The sequence below is a fragment of the Podarcis raffonei genome, chromosome 2 (genome assembly GCF_027172205.1).
Source record: "Podarcis raffonei isolate rPodRaf1 chromosome 2, rPodRaf1.pri, whole genome shotgun sequence".
Lineage (NCBI taxonomy): Eukaryota > Metazoa > Chordata > Lepidosauria > Squamata > Lacertidae > Podarcis > Podarcis raffonei.
The window spans coordinates 43,209,158-43,228,800 of record NC_070603.1 but is presented as its reverse complement, the minus strand read 5'-3'; the positions used below and the strand labels follow the sequence as shown (position 1 = coordinate 43,228,800).

Genomic DNA, 19,643 nt, shown 5'->3' with positions numbered 1-19,643 from the left:
CTTAGTTTGGAGAATACCACCCACACACTGAAAAATCCAGGCCTAAGAGAAGCAGGCAGTGTGAAAGAAACTTCCTGCTGATATACTCAAAAAAGAACAGGCACAGCCAACGAGACATGGAAGTGTCATAGTCTGAGAGGCATCTCCTGTCTCAAGTGTCTAGAACATGTGAAGAGCAAAAAGAAAGCCACTCCACAGAGCCTCAGTGTAGATCAGTCAGGTATGCTAACACCTGGCAGACAAGATACAGTGGTACCTCGGGTTACAGACGCTTCAGGTTACAGACTCCGCTAACCCAGAAATAGTACTTCGGGTTAAGAACTTTACCTCAGGATGAGAACAGAAATCGTGCAGTGGCAGCACAGCGACAGCGACAGCAGGAGGCCCCATTAGCTAAAGTGGTGCTTCAGATTAAGAACAGTTTCAGGTTAAGAACAGACCTCCAGAATGAATTAAGTTCTTAACCCGAGGTACCACTGTACTTGGGACAGGAAGCTTCAGGTAGCCCGAGAGCAGAGGCTGCTCTACAATCATTTACATAACATTTTTTGAATGATCTACACATTACATAGAGCTTCACAACAGCTCTGAAACAGGTCACTGACATTTTCACTTTTAAAAGCAAATTGAAATAAGGAAATAAGGACCTATCTAAGTTCACTCAGGAAGCCCGTACTTAGCAGGGAATTCTACCTCAATTCTTGCATATCCAGTCGCCTACCTACTCTCTCCCCACATCTCATGCTACCCAAGATGCAGTCCTGGATAGGATGGGCACTCTGCTCCCCAGAGCCAGGAAACTCACCTGACATGCAGATGCAGGTAAACTCGCCAATGCGATCAAGGCAGGTAGCATCATTCTGGCAAGGCATGGAGAGGCACTCATTGATGTCTGTCTCACAGCGGGGACCTGTGTAGCCACGTCCACACTCACACCGGAAGGAGCCTTGCGTGTTCACACACTTTCCGAAATGCTCACATGGATTGGCTCCTGGAGAAGGCAAATGCACATAAAGTGAACATGGCTGGTTCAAAATTACTTCTTCTCTGCCTTCACTTAAGGCAGGGGTGCATAACCTGCGAACCTCCAAATGTTTTTGGACTATAACTCCCATCAGCCCCAGCCAACATAGCCAGTGATCAGGGATAATGGGAGGTGTAGTCTAACAACATGTGGAGGGCTGCAGGTTGTGCACGCCTGACATAAGGGATAAACCCAGACAAGGAACGAAAAGGGCATGCCAGCAGAAACCAATCCTTCTCTCAGGTGCTTTACTTGTCAATATCCCAACCCAAAAGGCTGGCAAAAGTCCATCTCAGTGACCCCTCTCACATGCTAGAGAGGCAGTCCTCCTTCCTTCACCTTTTGGAATTGCAAAAGAAGGGTGCAGCTGTCTTACCAATGGAGCACTCATCCACATCCTGGTCGCAGGCTCCTCCGGTAAAACCTGGTGGGCATGTGCAGATGGCACGGCCATTCATTGGGTTGGTGTCACAAATGGCATCCTCATGGCAAGGGTTACTGACACAGGCATCGTCCAAGTGGCAAAGAAGGCCTGGAAGAGAAAGGGCCATGAAAGGCAATCACTTGACAGCAAAACAGGAGGAGTGTAGAGAATGGGATGGAATTTATGGACAAGGGGTATCGATTTCAATATGTTGTTCATGTTCAGCAATGTCCTTCCATTTCTGATTGACACCCTATCCTTGTTATCCAATATCCCTTTAATCCACTCTATTATTTTTACACTGACCAAACCCTTCAAAAATTCTGCCCAAACCAGTTAGCCAGAATAAAAACGTATGACGTGGACACATTATGCAAGGTAGGAGCCAGTTACCTGTCTTGCCCATAGGACATGCGCAGTAGAAGGAAGCCACACGGTCATGGCAGGTAGCACCATGGAAGCAGACTGCTGTCTGGCAGTCATCAATGTTCTCGCTGCAGCTCTCCCCTGTCCAGCCGTTGACACAAACGCATGAATGCCCCCCATTGGTATTGAAGCAAGTGCCTCCATTGTGGCAGGCATTGGGTTGCAGCTGGCATTCATCCACATCCTCATTGCAGTGCTGGCCTACAGTGCAAAGAAGGTGGGGCTTAGTTCGCTAAAAGACCTTCTCATCAGGGATGGCCTAACAGCTGTAGCACCACCTCTCCTTCCCCCATGCACCCCAATACCTCCACACTCGCAGCCCTGAGTTGCCTTTTCCTTTGCCCACCATGCACCGAGCCAGATTAAAGCCAGTGTTTTCCCAAACTAGAATAAGGTAATATTTCTGAACTCATTCTCACTTAGAGGCTAATATTAAGTTAACGCCGTATAGAGAAGAAAAGAACATTTCCCATCTCTGCCCAAATGCTAGATAGCTCCCTACATTTCCCATTAAGGCCCTTAAAATCCTAGGCTGTTCCAATCACATTCTGGTTCCTGGACCAATAATAATGCAGTACCTGTCCACTCTGGGGGACACTGGCAGTTGTAAGTGTTGACGCCATCCACACAAGTGCCTCCATTCATGCACATGTGGCCTGGGCAATCATCTATGTTAATCTCACAGTTGTGTCCCTTGAATCCTGAAAAGGGAGAAAGGGAGATTTTAGCCTGGCCAGTAACTGTGGAAAAAGTGTTGCTAGTAGAGGAAGAAAAATCCTCCCAACAACCCACCATTCCATCCCTAATGTGCAACTATGGGTTGTAATCTTTTGAACACTTTCCTGGGTGTCAATTCCATTGGCCACAAGGGGACAGTTTCAAGCTTGACAAGGCTTGGTAAACACCACAGAGTCACACTGAGCCCCTGAGTAATGCAGCGCCCCTCCTCTATTCTAAGCTCTACTCTTGTTCCAAATCTCTGACTAGAACAAGGAAGAAGAATTAGCTGAGCCTTCCACTACACTATGGCTACTACAGTCAAAGCCGCATGTGTTGGCTGCCAAGTCCCCCGCCTCCTCCCACTGCCTAGATTGTTTCCTTCCTGCTCCACCAAAGCGCTCAACAGCTTCCCATGAGCTTCCTGACAGGAGAATAGTGAAGCATGCCACGGTGTAGCCAGAGAAAAGGGTCAAGCTTGAGTCCCAAGTGTAACTCTATGCCCAGCTGCCCTGAGGGATCGTTCCACCCTAAAATCTACCTGCTTAGTACTTCATCCCACTCCCTTACAGAAGGTACAAGCAAAGGTACACTTTGCAAATTGTTCACTCACCAGGTAAGCAAGCACACTCGTAGCTGAGTTCCCCTGTCTGACGGCAAGTGCCGCCGTTGAGACACTGAGAGGGAGCGCAAGGTGTGGAGATGCTCTCACATTGCTGCCCTGTGTAGCCAGCTTGACACTGGCAGTGGAAGGAGCCAGGTGTGTTGATACAGGTACCCCCATGCTGGCATAGGCCAGGCACCCGACATTCATCCACATCACTCCGGCAGTTGCGGCCCTGGTAGCCTGATGGGCATGTACAGTTGTAGCGGCCATTCCAGTTGGTGCAGCGGCCACCATTGACACACGGCTTGCTGGCGCAGGCATCAAACAGAGAGCAGTCTTGACCTAAATGGAAGATGATGTACCAAGTGACCTAGAAGGTTACTTCTTCCCCAGAAGGCCAATTTTCTCACCCACAATCTGGACCCATCCTCCCTGGAGAATGTGCCTTCCCATCTCCCAGCAAAGCAATCTTTATCAGGAATATGAAATGCCTGTGGAGCTTCTACAGAAAAACACACGCTGCATCTCACCACATTGCGTATTCTTACCTCGAAAGCCCTTGGGACAGGTGCACTGGTAGTGCACAGTGCCATCTCGCAGAGTGCTCTCACATGATCCCCCATTAGCGCAAGGTGACTGATGGCAAGGGTCTTGAAACTGGCAGTGCTCTCCAATCAGTCCAGGCTGGCATCTAGCAGAGACAGACAGACAGAGTTTACTAGATGACATCTGCCACTCATGCTATCCCTAATGTACACAAGTGCTATTCTGGTGCCCAATGGACTAGTGATGGACTAATTCAGCAAGCAGTCAGACCCACCTTTTATCATACTCCTTTCTGCCATTTCACCAAGGAATTGGGAGCCACAACAAAACAACACAGGAACCTGCAAAGTGGCTTAGTACGAGCATGTCTTTTTCCTCTATTGAGCAACAATTCACTGAAGACAACTTCCTGTTGCTCACACTAAACTACTCCATCAGTGTGTGTCATCTGCAGATTCTGCTAACTGCCCACACTTACCCTTTGCCAAGCTGAAAATAGATATCTTAAACATTGGCCTTCTGTCAGGTTCCAACCAACCATTTCCTCTTACCAGTAAATTCCGGGCAGATCTAAGAAAAGTCTTTTCCCCTCCCTATATAAGATTTTGTCAGCAGGTCTCACTGCAAAACATCAAGGGAAATAAGGACGGGACAATGTTTATACAGATGGCATTCAAGTCAGTTCTGTGCCCTCAAGCAGAGCTGTTATGCTGAGAGTAATTCATACAACCTTGGGGCACGGCTAGGGTCCAGATGGTTGTGGTTCCTAACTTATCACTTGATGGTTTGGACACCCTCTTTTGTAATATATAGTATTGTCCAAAAGCTGAACAGAAGGCTAGATCAAAGGTTGAAGGAGCAGTCCAAAAATTGTATGCAAATACCCAATCAAGCAACTCCAGCAGAACCTTAATAATCTCACATTTAATGGCATATTAAAGATACCTGATTATCTAGTGAAAAGGATAAATAATGTATTCTAACTCAGAAAACTGGACTTTCAAGTAGTTAGAAGAATGAGACTTTAAATTCGGCAAAGTCCCTGGTAGTTCCTGAGCTTATCCAAATATTACTCCCATGAGATTCCTTAACACCCTGATTCATCTTCTAGTACTAGACAAAAATATTTTAGTCCAACTCAGGAAGTCCAGGCAAACTATGTAGAATTAATGATCAACAAGGTCCAAGAATCCACACCTGTCCAGCAATGCCTAGAAGCAAACTGGGTAGCGTCCAGAAAAGCATTTATTTTGCTTAGGCATTGATCAAAGTTTACTTTCTGCAGCCACCTGCCCCCCTCCCTGGGTAACTGGACAATCATGTTTCTGGTGAGAAATGTAGCTCTCATTAAGGAGGATGAAACTGTGTTATCTAACTGAGGCTGATAGCTCAAGGCCAATATGGCAGCCTGCTTAATTAACAGCAACTGTGCCTCTGTGGGAACGCACATATTCAAGTACTGGAAGGTTCTGGCCAGCTAAGCTCTGATTGGCTGGGAACTTCTGGTCTTGTTGCTATGTTATTTGCTAGATGTTTGGGTTATTCCTTTAGTCCATGCCTCATACCTTTTCCTGATGCCTGAGCACCTGTTTGTGATGTTTGTTCCTGTGGTGTGAGGTCAAGTGGGTTTATATTGGACTAGGTTAGATAGTTTTGTTGTTTTATGCTGCCTTGTATTTTTCCCATGTCTACTGTATTCTTTTATCTCTACTTTTTACAGGTTCTCTCTTATATATTATTTATATGCATTGTACAGAAACCACCTCACTCAATTTTCTAGTGTTCTTTATTCTGGAATGCCTGGAAACCTAAGCCCAGCGATGTAGCCTTCTGGGTCAACTGTTACTGCACAATATTTCTGCTCAAGACTCAGATGGCAGAGAGTGAACTTTTAGCTGTTATCTATCTGACTCTTCAGGGATATGCAGTGAGGTGTGGTGATAGTCTTTCATTTTTGCAGGTCTGGTTAGACAGCTCTAGTGGAATTTTTGTATTAGCTTGGGCCTAACAAAATTCCTGGTTTCCTGAGTTTGGAAGCTGGGCAATCTTGACAGGCAGAAAAGCTTGGGGACATCCCTCTGGTGGCCTGAAGTTTATTTATTCTATTTTATGTATTAAATTTGTACACTGCACTTCATCCAAAGATCACAGGGTGATTCACAACATAAAAATACAAAATAAAAACACAAAATACTTAATGAAACAAAACCTAATACCACCCCTCTTCCACAAACACAGTAATCAGCCAAAGGCCTGGTTATAATGAAAAGTTTTTGCCTGGCGCCTAAAAATATGTAACGAAGGCAGCAGGCAAGCCTCTCTGGGGAGAGCATTCATCTCATGTTGCCACCCTCTGGACCTCTCATGAAGGAGGCACACTTAGAAGAGTTTCAAATCATGATCACAGGCAGTCTTTGAGATATGGCGGTCCTGAGCCTTTAAGGCTTTATAGGTCAAAACCAGCACTTTGAATTGGGCCCAAACCTAATTGGCAGCGAGTGCAATCGGGTCAGCATCAGTATAATAAGCTGAATTCTGCACCAGCTGAAGTTTCTGAACTGTCTTCAGAGGCAGCCCAATGTACAACACATTGGAGTAATCTAGCCTATAGGTTACCAGAGCACAGACAAGAGAAATTAGGTTATCCCTGTCCGCATAGGGGCGCAGTTTCCATTTGCTCCAGCCTAATCTCTGTCAATTCCCTATATCCTGATGGACAGATGGGGAGAACTTTGCATTGGCCCACACAAAGTGAACATGCTAAGGAAACAAGGACAAGTGGCCACTGAGGACTGAGGGAAGGACAATACAAACTATAATGAATTGACACACATACATTGGGGTGAGGAACTCATCCCTCAACTTCCCTGGGCTTTCACATCGCATTCTCATTTGCAAGATCCAGCAGATTGCCACAAGCAGTTCTGTCCACCCATTCAAATGCTCTCTGCCAACTCCACGAGGGACAAGATAGCAAGGGGTGGCATAGGTAAAGGTAAAGGGGTGGCATAAGCAGCACATAGCTCCCTTTCCTAATTCCTGGCCGTCCTGGAGTCTTTGAAAGGGGGTTCCCAATCAAAGGTCCACAAGCCTTCCCTGTAAATACAGCCTCCCTGAGCCCTCCAGCCTGCCACTGCCATGACAACACAGAAAGCTGTTTGCTTTTCTGCCCAGCCTGAACAGCAAGTCCTGGGCACTGGCTGAGACAACAGTCAGGGCCTTACAGCCCAAAGAGGAATTGGACAAGGAAAAGGAATGTCTGAGCAAACTACATGCCTCCCCCCACCGCCACTGTGCAAAAAAGAATAAGAAAACGGAAACAGCCATACTGTGGGATATGTCAACTGACCAAAGCTGTTTCTCTGCAGCATAAATCTAGAGCATATGTAGTGGTGAATTTTGTGTGAGTGGTAGCCAACTAAAAGTTAACCTAGGGTGAAAGGCTGGCTGCTGAGTAGTTCCAGTTGCCATGGGAACTCAGGAACTCGGAGGGAAAATGGGATAATTGAAAACTGCAAGCTGCGGAAAGATCTGTCTGAAACCTGCAAGGGGCTCAGTCTGAAAATTGGGAAGATCCAGCCTGAAAATGGAGGAGGGAGGCTCTGCTTCAGTGCAGGGAAATCACAGCCTCCTGGACAAGGAGGGCCAGGAGATGAGAGGGGGAAGGCCCAGCAGGTCCAAAGAGGAAAGTGGACACTGTCCACTCACTGGAGTCCCAGAAGATGGTATGAAAGGACTGGCATCTGAGAGGAAGGCTGCCAGCAACACTTAAGGCTGCAAAACAACTGTGTGTAAACTGTAAAGAAATTGGGGGGCACTGGGGTGGTATTGTCCGATTTGTAGATTTGTATGCATTTGTTGTGTAAAATCAGTTAGCTAGCAGAAGTACTTTAACTTTAATAGGAGCCAAAACATGCAAGTTATGGTATCTGTTGTTTAGCAATCAAATTACTTGCTCGCCGAAGTTTAACTTTCCATCATAAATCTAAAGCTTGTCTCTCTAAGCAAAATTGAATACTGCTATGATTGAAATCCATGCAGTGAGGGTTCAAATACCCATCCAAGGAAAGTTGTAAACAAAATGCTACATGTGTCTTTTCAGCAAACCATCCGCACTGTGTGCCTGTTTTCCAAGCAAGTTCAGCTGCTCCACTCAGCATCACTAAGCTTTAACAGTATTTACTTACCCAGTCAGATACCGATGTCATGAGATGACCAAGTCCCAAGTAAGGTTTACCACCCTCCCTTCAATATTCAATTGAGTTCAGAAAACCAACCATATTCGATCCTGGGCCCCCAAAGCAGGCTATCCTAAGTGTTCTATTAGCCTCCAGCCCAAATGAACTGAAGTGTGACCTTATCTTTCAAACAACTTGTTCACTGGGTTGTAGCAGGCCTGTATACTTCCCTCTTCCAGCTTCTAAGAATGTAGTCTTCAAAAGAAGGTACGGTGTTTCTAGATTGTAGGTTATGATGTTTACTACTGTGGAAGATGTAAGACCAAGGATAGTTGGCATAGATCTTTGCAGCTTTTGGAGAGAGGAAAAATTGCCCTTAGGAAGACTGAGTGTTCTGAGAATAATCCCGCAACTCAGTGGTTTTCAACAAGTGTGCCATGGCACCCTGGGGTGCCTTGAACAATAGTCAGGGGTGCTGCAGGCAACACTGGCCTCTGTCCCTCTTTCCTTCCCTCCCTCCTGATGCCCTCTTGCGTCTCTGCCTCCCCAAGGCTTGCACAGCTGTTTGTTGCAGAAGTCCTTGCTACAAGGTCCCCAGGCTTGTATGGTACCTCTGGGGCTGGCCAGAGGTTGGTTCCCAAGCCCCTGTGGGGCAGTTTGAGGAGGCATCTCTCTTGGGGGGGGGTAACTCAGAGACCGGGGCGGTAGCTGCAGCTGCCCTGGGGAGAGGAGAGGTGACTGAGGGAACACTCCACAAGGGAGGGTGTTCGAAAAAGGGTGAGAGGCTGCCAGATCTACAGGCAAGGCTCCTGAGCCCCACAGGGGTGCTGCAGAAAGAATGTAGTTGGTCAAGGGAGCCATGGACTTAAAAAGGGTGGAAACCTCTGCCCCAACTGATCACTGTATTTAAAGCCAGGGAAGCACATCCGCAAGCCAGATTGGAAGGGAGGAAGATATGACTTCCTCTTGAAATGTGGTTTGGTTCATTTGTTCAAGCCATAGCTATTTGCTTTGCAAAGTTGTTTTGTAAGGCAGGAATGCCAATTGGCCACTGAAGGGAGGGGTATAAATTTTAGAAATAAATATTTGCTCTATAGGCACATTACTGCAAGACATCTGCTCCCTAGGTGTGCTGAAAGACGAATGGCCTTACCTTGTGGCAAAAGCTGTGGCCATAATTCTGTTGCCACGAAAGAGGAAAACCACACTCATAGTAAAAGAGATGAGTGACCCGAAGTAGAGGCAGACAAACCAGGTGTGAGTCAGTTATATAAATCTCAGAATGAGCAAACATGAATCTATTTGGCCAAGTGTGTATTTGGGCCAAAGTAGGCAGCACATTAAAATATGAGTGTGCTTTGTGTTTACTGAACTTTAAAAATAAAACAGCGGCGAGAGATTTAACCCTTTACCCTTTGGACTTCAGTCCCAGTGAAAATTGCTTCTTGAAGTTGCTATTTCCCTTAGGAAGGAAGGTGCCACTGGCACCAATTACAGCTTGTGGTCCAGGATAAATAGCAGGTGTAATAGGAAGGCAATTTTCACTGAGACCGCAGCAAAAGTGGTCAAGAACACACACAATATTCCCACCAATTCCCACATTGTTTTTTCAAAAGGCACATTAAATGCACAAATGCATTTAATTTATTGTTTTGTTTCGCCCTTTGTGACAATGGACTATAGTTGCTGATGCACAGAGTCCACACTTGCCAAGTACCCCCCCCAAAATGGGACATTCCGCTTGCCAGTGCGAGGTTTCAGCGGCCATTTTGGGTGACTCGCTCTCGCACTGCGCTCTCGCCCCGAAAAAGCGCTTTCTTCAGGGCGAGGTACAAGTCACATGACTCGCCCAGGAGCATGTCCCGGAAGACACGTGTCCTGGTTTTGAAAGTGAAAAAGTTGGGCAGTTTGAGAGTCTTTGCACCCTCCTAAGGCACAGAGGGAAACAAACAGGTCTACAGCAAAACTATGCTCTGCGCCAACAAGCAGGGCCTTGTTTATTTACTGAGCTCTCCCTCTTGCCCCAGGCCAGTACAAGGGCAATCTCACTTACCAGTTGAGGGTGGCTAGGTGCCCCAAAGAAGAAAGCCTCTTCTTTCAGCACAGGGAACCAAGCCTTGGCACCATGTCCCTACCTGCTCACATCCGGGGAGTAGAGCTGGTTTTTTATAGCTCTCCCTGGGGCTGTGATTCACCAACTGTGTCTGCACATGTCGCTCAACACTCTCTGACTCAACCCTTACCCCAGGGCTGCGCAGGCGGCAGTAGCAGGCCTGCAGCCCTGTGCCAAAATTGAAAGACCAAGGGCTGCTTGGGGGCACTGCAGGCAGAACCCTTCACACATCCATCCAGGAGAAAAAAAAAATAGAAACCCCACCACTGTTCCCTCCCCACTCAGTGGAAGAAAACCAACAACTTGCACAGCAACAGTTTCTAGTTCCTTTGCAATTACTGCCACAGAAAGCTTAAAAGCACGGACTAGAGAAAATGCTTGTATCTTGCAAGTAGAGGGAGACCAGGTGCTGACAATCAGCTCTGACCCTCACAAAGCAGTCAACAAGAACCAAGCTTACACACACACACACACACACACACACACACACACACACAGAGTGCCAAATCATAATCCCTACTGGCAAGGGTTACAATGGCAATTTGCCCCCACAAAACTAAAATGGATTACAAAGAGGAAAAAGAAAACCAGTAGCAAGTAGTGCCAACTCCTTACTGGAGGGGTTGGAACTGTCCGAGCCCCAATGGAGAAACAGATCAAATAGCTGCAGGGCGCTGGGTGGGCACTGCTGTGTCCCTTTCTCCTGCTCCCCATTCTAAGGCCAGCTGTAGAAACTCATAGCACTGGAATCGAGGACAGTGCTCCAACAGTGGGATTGATTACTACTGCTGTTCTGGCACTATAGCCATTATCCCATCAACTGTGAGGCAGTGCTGGGGCTCCATCAGCATGGATGTGGAGTTGGGGAGTCACAAACTCAAAATTCCTGTTTTGGGGGACTAAAAAACCCATTACCACTCATTAGTACCATGGTGCTTTCAAAAACGTCCTACTCAAGTAATTGGGAGCAAGCAAATAAACTAGGGGTAACTCCATTTTATTTATCTGTAAGCTGCCCTGAGAATACTGCTGTTGAAGGTTAGCCTATAAATCATTAAAATAATGTGACCTTCTCTTGTAGAACATAGCAAAGGAAGCAATTTGTGCACCCTCTTTTTAGTGTCCATTCATGTTTGGGAAGATGCATATCTCCCTTGTGTGCGTTAAGACATGTGAGGTCCACATGCATGTAGAGTTCACACTTCTCACCATGGTGGAGAGGAGCCATTTTCCTCCCTGCATGTTACACAGGAGGCAAAAGCAAGAATATGTGCAAGGGACTCATTCATCCTCTATCAGTGCTTCTAAATAACTGGCTCAATTTGCACGCAGTGCTAAGCCAAACCATGGGTTAGAGTGAATAGGCAAAGACTGTGGCCACAGCGCTACTCCCCTGTCCTGCTGCTCCTGCACTACCCAGAAGTAAGCCATGGTTTAGCTCAGCATTACATCTGAAACTGAGCTTGTGGTCTGTCTCCCTAGGTAATCCCCATGTGGTAAAACAAGAATACTGGGTTCAGCTTGTGCTTTTTATGGAGAGAAAACCAGGTTTTGACCCAATGGTTTGACTCCAGGTAACACAGCAGGTCCAAGGAAGAGTACTGTAGTTGCAATCTTTGCTCTGGGGACCTGCCCTTTTGCTTGCTCCTGCCAAGCCATGGTTTGGATTAGCATTACAGTACTTGCAAATGAGATCATTAATGGGAGTTGCTTTGTACTGCCAGCTGTCATAACCCTTCTTTGGGCTCCAACATCATGTACCAAGGGGCAACTTGCCTATATGCTTCCATTTGCTCTGGAATCTGTCACCTTATGGCAAGCTATACAGTGGTACCTCGGGTTAAGTACTTAATTCGTTCCGGAGGTCTGTTCTTAACCTGAAACTGTTCTTAACCTGAAGCACCACTTTAGGTAATGGGGCCTCCTGCTGCTGCAACGCCTCCGGAGCACGATTTCTATACTCATCCTGAAGCAAAGTTCTTAACCTGAGGTACTATTTCTGGGTTAGCGGAGTCTGTAACCTGAAGCGTATGTAACCCGAGGTACCACTGTACACTGCACTGTATGGTATAGTATAGAGAATTTATAGTACACACTACAGAATTAAAGAGCAAAGAACTGCCCAAAGGATGCAAGATTTCTGACATAGAAGAGCTCTGCCATATGTGTAACTGGTCTGGGATTCTAATGTGACACTAAAGGCTGCACTAGACACTGCAGTGTCAGACACATGTTTATTTTGATGTGTCTTCTTATTCATGTATAAAGCAAGGGGTGAGGAGATCTTATTTAAACATTAAAAGGGGGCACCATAAGTTCATTCTGGTGGCCCACAGAAAGGCAATGCACTAGGAGAATTGGCCTCCAGTCACTTACGGACTCATTGTTAAAATCATGTTTATGGAAGACAATCCCAGGAGGAGGAGGAGGAAGAAGAAGAAGACTAGGTCCTGCACTTGGTTTACTTTTTCCCAACAGCAGAACTAGTGGTTGCTTTGTCCAGGACCAGATTATCAAACAGACCAACAAGGCCCTGGTCTAGATCCCCTGATTTTTGTAATACTATGCTGGTGCTGTCTGCTAATTCCCTCCCCACCTCCCCAAAAAACGAAAAAGTTAAAGGGGACCCCCATCAATGTTCAAATTCTCTGCAAAAAAAAGTTTGAGAACCTCTGAGTTATGAAACAGATGTGCAGGAAAAGGGACACATGAACAAGCAGTAAGGGCAGACAGAAGTTGCACCAAGTACAGAACCTCCTCCAATGGCCCTTACATTTTATTGTTAATTTCTCTTAAAAATGAAAACCAGGAATCTGTGGTGACTATTAACCTCAGCATTAAAAACAGTGGTACGGATTTCATTGCCGTGCACATTTTCAGTGCCCCAGCTGCCCGATTTCTCTCAGGACCCATTCTCTCAGGACCCATTCTGATCCCATTTCCATTCTAGACCACTCCTGCCGCCTTGGCTTCCCCATTCCCAGCTCCAGAAACATTCCCGTTTCCTTCCACTGCTCTTCTTAGCAGCTGCACCTGCCATCTCCTAAGAAAGCCTGTTTTCACATTCATGTGAAGTGTCTCTGACAGCCCTCAGCCAAGCCCCACCTTCTTCAAGATTTGAGGAGGGGGTGGATTAAAGAGAGAGGCAAAACTAACCTGAGAACCACCCATTGTCCACCTCCTCCAATTTGGCATTGCCAGGCCCGAAGGAACCAAATGGTGACCGCCCCTTTAAGAGGCCTCTCTGCAGGTGTTTAGTGGGGGAGGGGGAGAGAGGAGGAGGGGAGGAGGAGGAGGAGTGTTTTCCCTTCAGCACTGGGCACTCCCAGGCCTCCCCACCCAACCTGTCCGACAGGTTTCAGACCATGATGCCAAGAGCAACCTTCCTTTTTCTTCCTCTCTCCTGAGCCCCCAGAGGAACATATCCAGCTTTCCTTAGATTTCCCCACTATTCCAAACCCCCCCAACCCCCACAAAGGCTTGGTTAAGTGCCCAATCTCCTTGGTGGGACAGCTGCGTTCTGAACAGGACTTACAGGTGACTGGTAGTATTTTCTTGTCCTATCATCCCATCCAGGGATCCAGGCCGGGCTTCGAGCCTCCCAGTGATTCACCTGTTCTGGGCGTGCCAGCTGCAGGCAGATCCACCTGTCCTGGATTCCAACACAGGCAACACCATACTAAGCTAGGAGCTCACAGAATTTGCTCAAACACCTGCCACTACGAGAAGCAACTAAAGGAAGGAGGGCAAGTAAGCATCCCTGGCCCGGCTAAATCCAGGCCTGTACATCTGGACCATCCATTGCCAGGAAAGCACAAGGGCATATGACCACAGGGACCACGTGGCTTGGCTAACACAACAAAGAACTACGCTGAAATCCCAATATTTATGTCATCCACACATCCTTGGTCTCCCCCTTTCAAGCTTTAACACCACAGTATGGAACCCCTATTACAGAAAAGCAACTGCATTACAAGGCAATATAAAATCAGCCCTGGACACTACCGGCAGCATCAGCGATGCCCTTAGGAGCTAGGGTACTCTCCCACCCTTCAGCAGGGCGCCTGTTAAAACACAAGCTCAAGATCAAAAGAAGAGGAGGACAGTCTAGTAGCAGCTTTCAAACCTATAAAAACAACAGGCATCTATACTGACAGATCCCCATTACAACGTTCCAGCAAGAGACATTCTTTGTCTGATAAATGATCTTTTTTAAAAAATAAACCAAGCTTTATCATAATTTTAACATACTATGGAGATTAGAAATACATATTTAGTCTAATAAATTTAATTCATGAAACAGAAATAAAATATAGAGACGTTATGACACTTCAAATATTCTAAATTCCATTAAGGCAATTAATTCTCAGGACATAAAACAAACACAAAGAATTGTCACATATATTAAAATTTTTAACACTATAAACACTTAAAACACCATTAAGATGTACAGTGAAACCTTGGGTTGTGAACATGATCCATGCGGGAAGCACATTCGCAACCCGCAACGCCGCATCTGCGCATGCGCGGGTTGCGATTTGGTCTTCTGCACATGCGCAAAGCGTGATTTAGTGCTTCTGCTCATGCGCGAGCGCCGTAACCCGGAAGTAACCCGTTCTGGTATTTCCGGGTTCGGCACAGTGCACAACCCGAAATAACATAACCTGAAGCGTCTGTAACCCGAGGTACCACTGTATTTATAATGTAGAAATCTTTTAATCTGATAAAATATTTCTCTGAGCATATATTATTAAGGCTTACTTCCAAGTAGGCATGTATAGGATCATGTTGTAAGATCATATCAAAAGATTTAAAAAAACCCCAAACACCTGCAAAACATTTTAGCAATTCACAAAAGTTTTAGTTTATTAGATTATGTATTAAAACAAAGAAATTACAACTATAATTTTTTTTAATAAAAAAATGCTTGAGAGTCGCATATCTGAAGTATTGTCTTAAATTCCAATAGAAAGGATTACCGCATACCATACTTTGTTTAGCATTCCAAAACTTCTTAAAGAGTTCCCATTCCTGTTCAAATTTGTTCACTTTATACCTTTCTTCCTTTATAAGAGCCCATGTGATTATATTCAAAATTGCTAAGGCCAATAATGTAATCTATCCTCCCTTTATCTGGGATATTGTCCTCCTTTTCCATGATAAATTATCATATTTTAGGGTCAAAAGAAATGAGACAGTGGAAGACTTGTGATCAAGGCTTCATAAATTCTGATTTCAACCTAAAAACAGTTGTGTGAGGTGTTCCAAATTTGATCAAAGGGGTCTTCCTTTAACACCTTGAGCCATCCCACCATCATGTGTATGTTTTCTGCTGTGGGATTAATAGCAACTACATGAACAGGAATTGAGATTCAGAAATGGAGGGGAAGTGTTAAATCCTAGACCAGGGCAGGGAACCTGTGGTCCTGCAGAAGTTGTTTGACCACAACTCCCATCATCCCTGGCCACCAGCCACACTGCTGGGGACTGATGGGACCTGGAGTCCAATGACAACATTTGGCAGGTCAGAGGTTTCCTAACACTGCCCTAAATACACACACCCATTGCAGCTGCTCAATTCAGATCCAGATCTTCTTCATATCATCTGTTTGGGCCCTTAGCTCCTTTGTAGATTCATATTAATATAATTGTTGTGGTAACCAGAAAACCTGTTCTTCTTCCCTCTTCTTTCCTCCTTGTAAGATGTTTGTTTACCACATTTATATTCCACTCTTCTTCCCAGGAACTTAGGGTGTCTTACATTGGGGGCGGGCGGGGGCAGGTTATCATATTTTATCTTAACAAAACAAAACACCACCCCATGAGGTAGTTTAGGTAGATTAATAAGAATTGGCCCAAGATCTCCTGTCTTTAGTGCTTCACTGGTTAGCAGGAATTCAAACTCAAGTTTCCTTAAATTAAATCCAATATGCTATCCACTCCGTCAAGTGGATGTCACTAAATGGGCATTGAGACCAAATTATTCCAGTGTCCCATGGCAAACAGAATCCCAGCTGAAGAATAGTCAAAGTATGCAGTGGAAGCCAATCTGCACCAGTCATTAGTTCCTACAGGCCTAATGCAAAGCCACGGAGAAGGATGCACGTCATGTTGTGACTTTTGAAGCATTTCCAGGCCCCATATTTCCTAAACTATACTGCATCCTGTCAACAGAGCTCGCTGCTCTCCCACTTCAAGCCAAGTGGCAATTTTTCACAATGACAACTTTACAGCTCCCAAATTACACTACTCGCCTGCCCTTTGAAGGCAGTGGCCCAACCCTACAAACCCCCAAGATGGTTTGACGCACTGGCTGTTGTTGAACCCATGGGCAAAGTTGTGCAAGGGTGTCACTTACATGCAGGCAGCTATCCCGTTGGAGTAAACAACACAGCTCCCACCATTCTCGCAGGGCTTGTCGCCATCCAAGCACTGTATGGCTGTAGGGAAAGAGAAAGAGCTTGGTTAGAGCATGCCATTGCACAGCTGTAGGAACAACAAAGCAATGCCCAGGCTGTGAAGAACAGATCTAGCAAAAGTTACTGGTCACAACAGCTCAACAAAAGCCCCCATGTACACTCAACCTGGTGCAAGGAACACAACAACAAGGAAACAACCATTACCATCATGCCATGAGCTCAAAAAGCACCTCTTATGTTTTATAGTCATGCTTAGCTCTTGTCCCAGGATAAAGGATATGGACTGAACTTGTGTCTTTTCCTTTTACAATCTCCATTGCACACCCACAGCAGTGTTTTGCTCATACAAAGCTGACTTATATCAAGTCAGACTATTGGTTCATATAGCTCATTACTGTCCACACCAGGAAGGACAGGCTAATACTGTTGGACACCCAACTCCCATGATGCAGCCACAATGGCCAGCAGTCAGGAATTATGGGAGTTGAAGCCCAGCAACATCTGGATGGCCACATGTGCACTGTTAGAAACTCAGGTATATAAACTAGGCACCAAATGACATCTTGAATCTAGGTTGTGGTCACCACAAGATAATGTCTATTTGCCAGGGGATTAGACTAAATGACCCCCAGAATCCCTTCCAATGCCACAGTTCTATGATTCTATTATCTCAGCTACATTGTTTGACTGTAGCTTGCTCTTACAACAATTCACTTGTCCCAGTATGCAAGAAGAAACATACACAGTGGAAAGGGAAATGGTGCTAATTATGTAGTAAGGCAGAGATTTTTCAACTGTGATTGCCCACCTGGTGCCCAGAAATCTCCACGCTGTTGCAAGTGGACCTGTGTCAGTAGCAAACTTATTTTAAACACTGCACCCCTGGTCTACACAACTGGCAGCATCTCTCTAGGGGTTCAGACAAGAATCAATCTCAGCCCTTGTGTGGAAATATTAGAATTGAGCCTGGGACTTTTTGTAAGCAGAACTTTGCCACTGGGCTGTGGCCCTTCTCTCTCTCTCCCCCCCTCACAGAAAACCTTTTCACTTAAACAAGATGATAATGGCAACTGAGAGCAGATTCTTCCCATCCCAAGCATTGCCCACAGTCCCACAACAGGAGGTTTTTCTTGCTAAAATTATCATCCATGGAACAATTCATATATGCTATTATTGTTAGGCTTCTGAACACACAGAGAGATGGAAATAATAATTGAAGGTCTTCAGATGCATCTTCAAGGGGTCACGTCAGACAACACAAAACAGGAATAAGGCAGAAATGCTTCAAACGAAGGGAGTAGACAGAATTTCTCACAAGCCACAAGTAGGTTTAGCTGGCTCAGTTAGTGCAACCTCAGCCTCTACACTGCCCAGTAACTAGAGACCGGCTTCATTGGCAAAGGTCAAAAAGTATGCAGAATACCATCAAAAGTCATAGGGAAAAGAGACAATCTGCAAAACGGCCAGAAAAAATGGCTCCTCTTCAGAGATTTCTCCCTTACGATGGTTTCCCACAATCTAGCAAAGAGAGGGGCAAGCACAGGGATGCATCTGGAATCCCCAAGCAACCAGGAAGGGAAAGACAGCAGTTTCTGGGGGACTGGGCATTCTAGAGAAGACAGAGATCATCTGAGGACTGCAGCTAACCAACTAGAATCACTAAACAACCCAGCAGTCTCAGATCATGGCGAGTCATTGGAGTTATGGAGATTCCACAAGTACTTGGTGACCTCTGACAACTGCCACTGAGAGAGCTAGCTGAAAGTGAGATTCAACCTCCACAGATCTGTATAGAGAGCCCTGTGTATGGGGAGGCTAGTATTTTTAAGAAACCCCTGCAAAACTCAAAGTGGAAGGACAAGGGCCTAAAGAAACTGGCACAGAAAAATGGGGAGCCTGCAGTCTTCCTCTCCCTCCTATGTGCCATCGTGAGTGGGTAGGAGGAGCCATTTAGTAAATGCCCAAGCTAAGCCAAGAAAAGCACGTCCCCTGATGGGGCCCCGGCTAGGGGAAAGAACCACAGGCACCCATCTCTGCCAGCCCTGAGAGGGGTGTTTGAGTGCCCTCTGAAAGGAACAAAATTAGAGACACATCCATTCCCAAAGGAACCCCTTTTCAGGCTCAAGAGACACTACAAGTGCTCTGGGCCTACTGAAGGAGGGAGATGCAGCCGAGCAGCAAAGGGATGCTGGCTGAGACCCCTCCCCTCTCGAGAGCAGAGAGAAGATGGAAGGAGCTGGGGCCCAGGCAATACACTCACTCTCAGCCATTTCCTAGAGACCCACTTGTAACAGAGTGCGTGCCCAGCACACAGATCAGTCCCAGACAATGCCTCTCCCCCCTCCACTGCCGCCCCTCACTCTGTCGGCATGCAGAGCCAGCAGCAGCACTGCAGCAAAATGTGCTCTCAGCAACCGCCCTGCATGCAGACCATATTAAATTTCCCCGCACCCAAAATGAACCTACGCCACTATAGATTTCACCCTCCCCACAACTTGAACACTGTGTAACTAGCAAAGGCTGCATACAAATAGATGCAGACACTCTGCTCACCGAAATTGAAGGTTTCTACAGATATGTAGTCAGCGAGTTTCTTTTACACATACACACACTCTTACAGGTGAACAATATGGAGCAACCATCTCAAACACAGCTAGCAAGCACAGTACAGTAATGAAAAGTATTCCCAGCACAGTTGCATGTGTACACATACACACACATGCACACAATGCCAGGAGCTCACAAAGACAGCATAAACACACCCTGTGCCTGAATGCTTTCAAACCAGCTTAAGCACATGTAACACTGCATACGTGAATATGTACACAATCTCACAGGAAGTATAACATGCATAGCCAAGTATCTCAGCGGGAAGCATTCCTGACACAACACAAACCCACAATTTCCTAGCCTTTTGTCCTTTCCAGAGCACACAGCCAAGTTTGGAATGCCCTCCCCACATCTCCAACTCTACAACCAACATTCCAACACGTGTACGCTTTTCAGACATGGGCACCCAAATGTAGAGGGCCTTGCAGCCATAAACACAATTCTCAGCTCTTGCATGGAACCTTATCTCCAAAGGAAAGGCCAGACCTAAACCTACACAGAAGCAAGCCAGTCTGAAACCAGACTGCCTAAAATGTGTGGCAAACCAAGGGAATCAGGGGTCACACTTCCCTGTCATAT

General features: G+C 46.1%; 1 protein-coding gene across 4 annotated transcripts in view; it reads right to left on the bottom strand.

The window, feature by feature from the left end:
* Positions 1–19,643, bottom strand: part of NOTCH3 (notch receptor 3) — a 56,532-nt gene that overhangs the window by 27,009 nt on the left and 9,880 nt on the right. For all 4 annotated transcript variants that reach the window (XM_053376265.1, XM_053376267.1, XM_053376266.1 and 1 more), the window contains exons 2-8: positions 16,394–16,475; positions 3,747–3,889; positions 3,205–3,540; positions 2,453–2,575; positions 1,842–2,075; positions 1,401–1,556; positions 806–991 (exon numbers count right to left, since the gene is read on the bottom strand). In XM_053376265.1, coding sequence (XP_053232240.1) covers positions 806–991; positions 1,401–1,556; positions 1,842–2,075; positions 2,453–2,575; positions 3,205–3,540; positions 3,747–3,889; positions 16,394–16,475 — 1,260 coding nt within the window. The remainder of the gene's footprint in view (positions 1–805; positions 992–1,400; positions 1,557–1,841; positions 2,076–2,452; positions 2,576–3,204; positions 3,541–3,746; positions 3,890–16,393; positions 16,476–19,643) is intronic.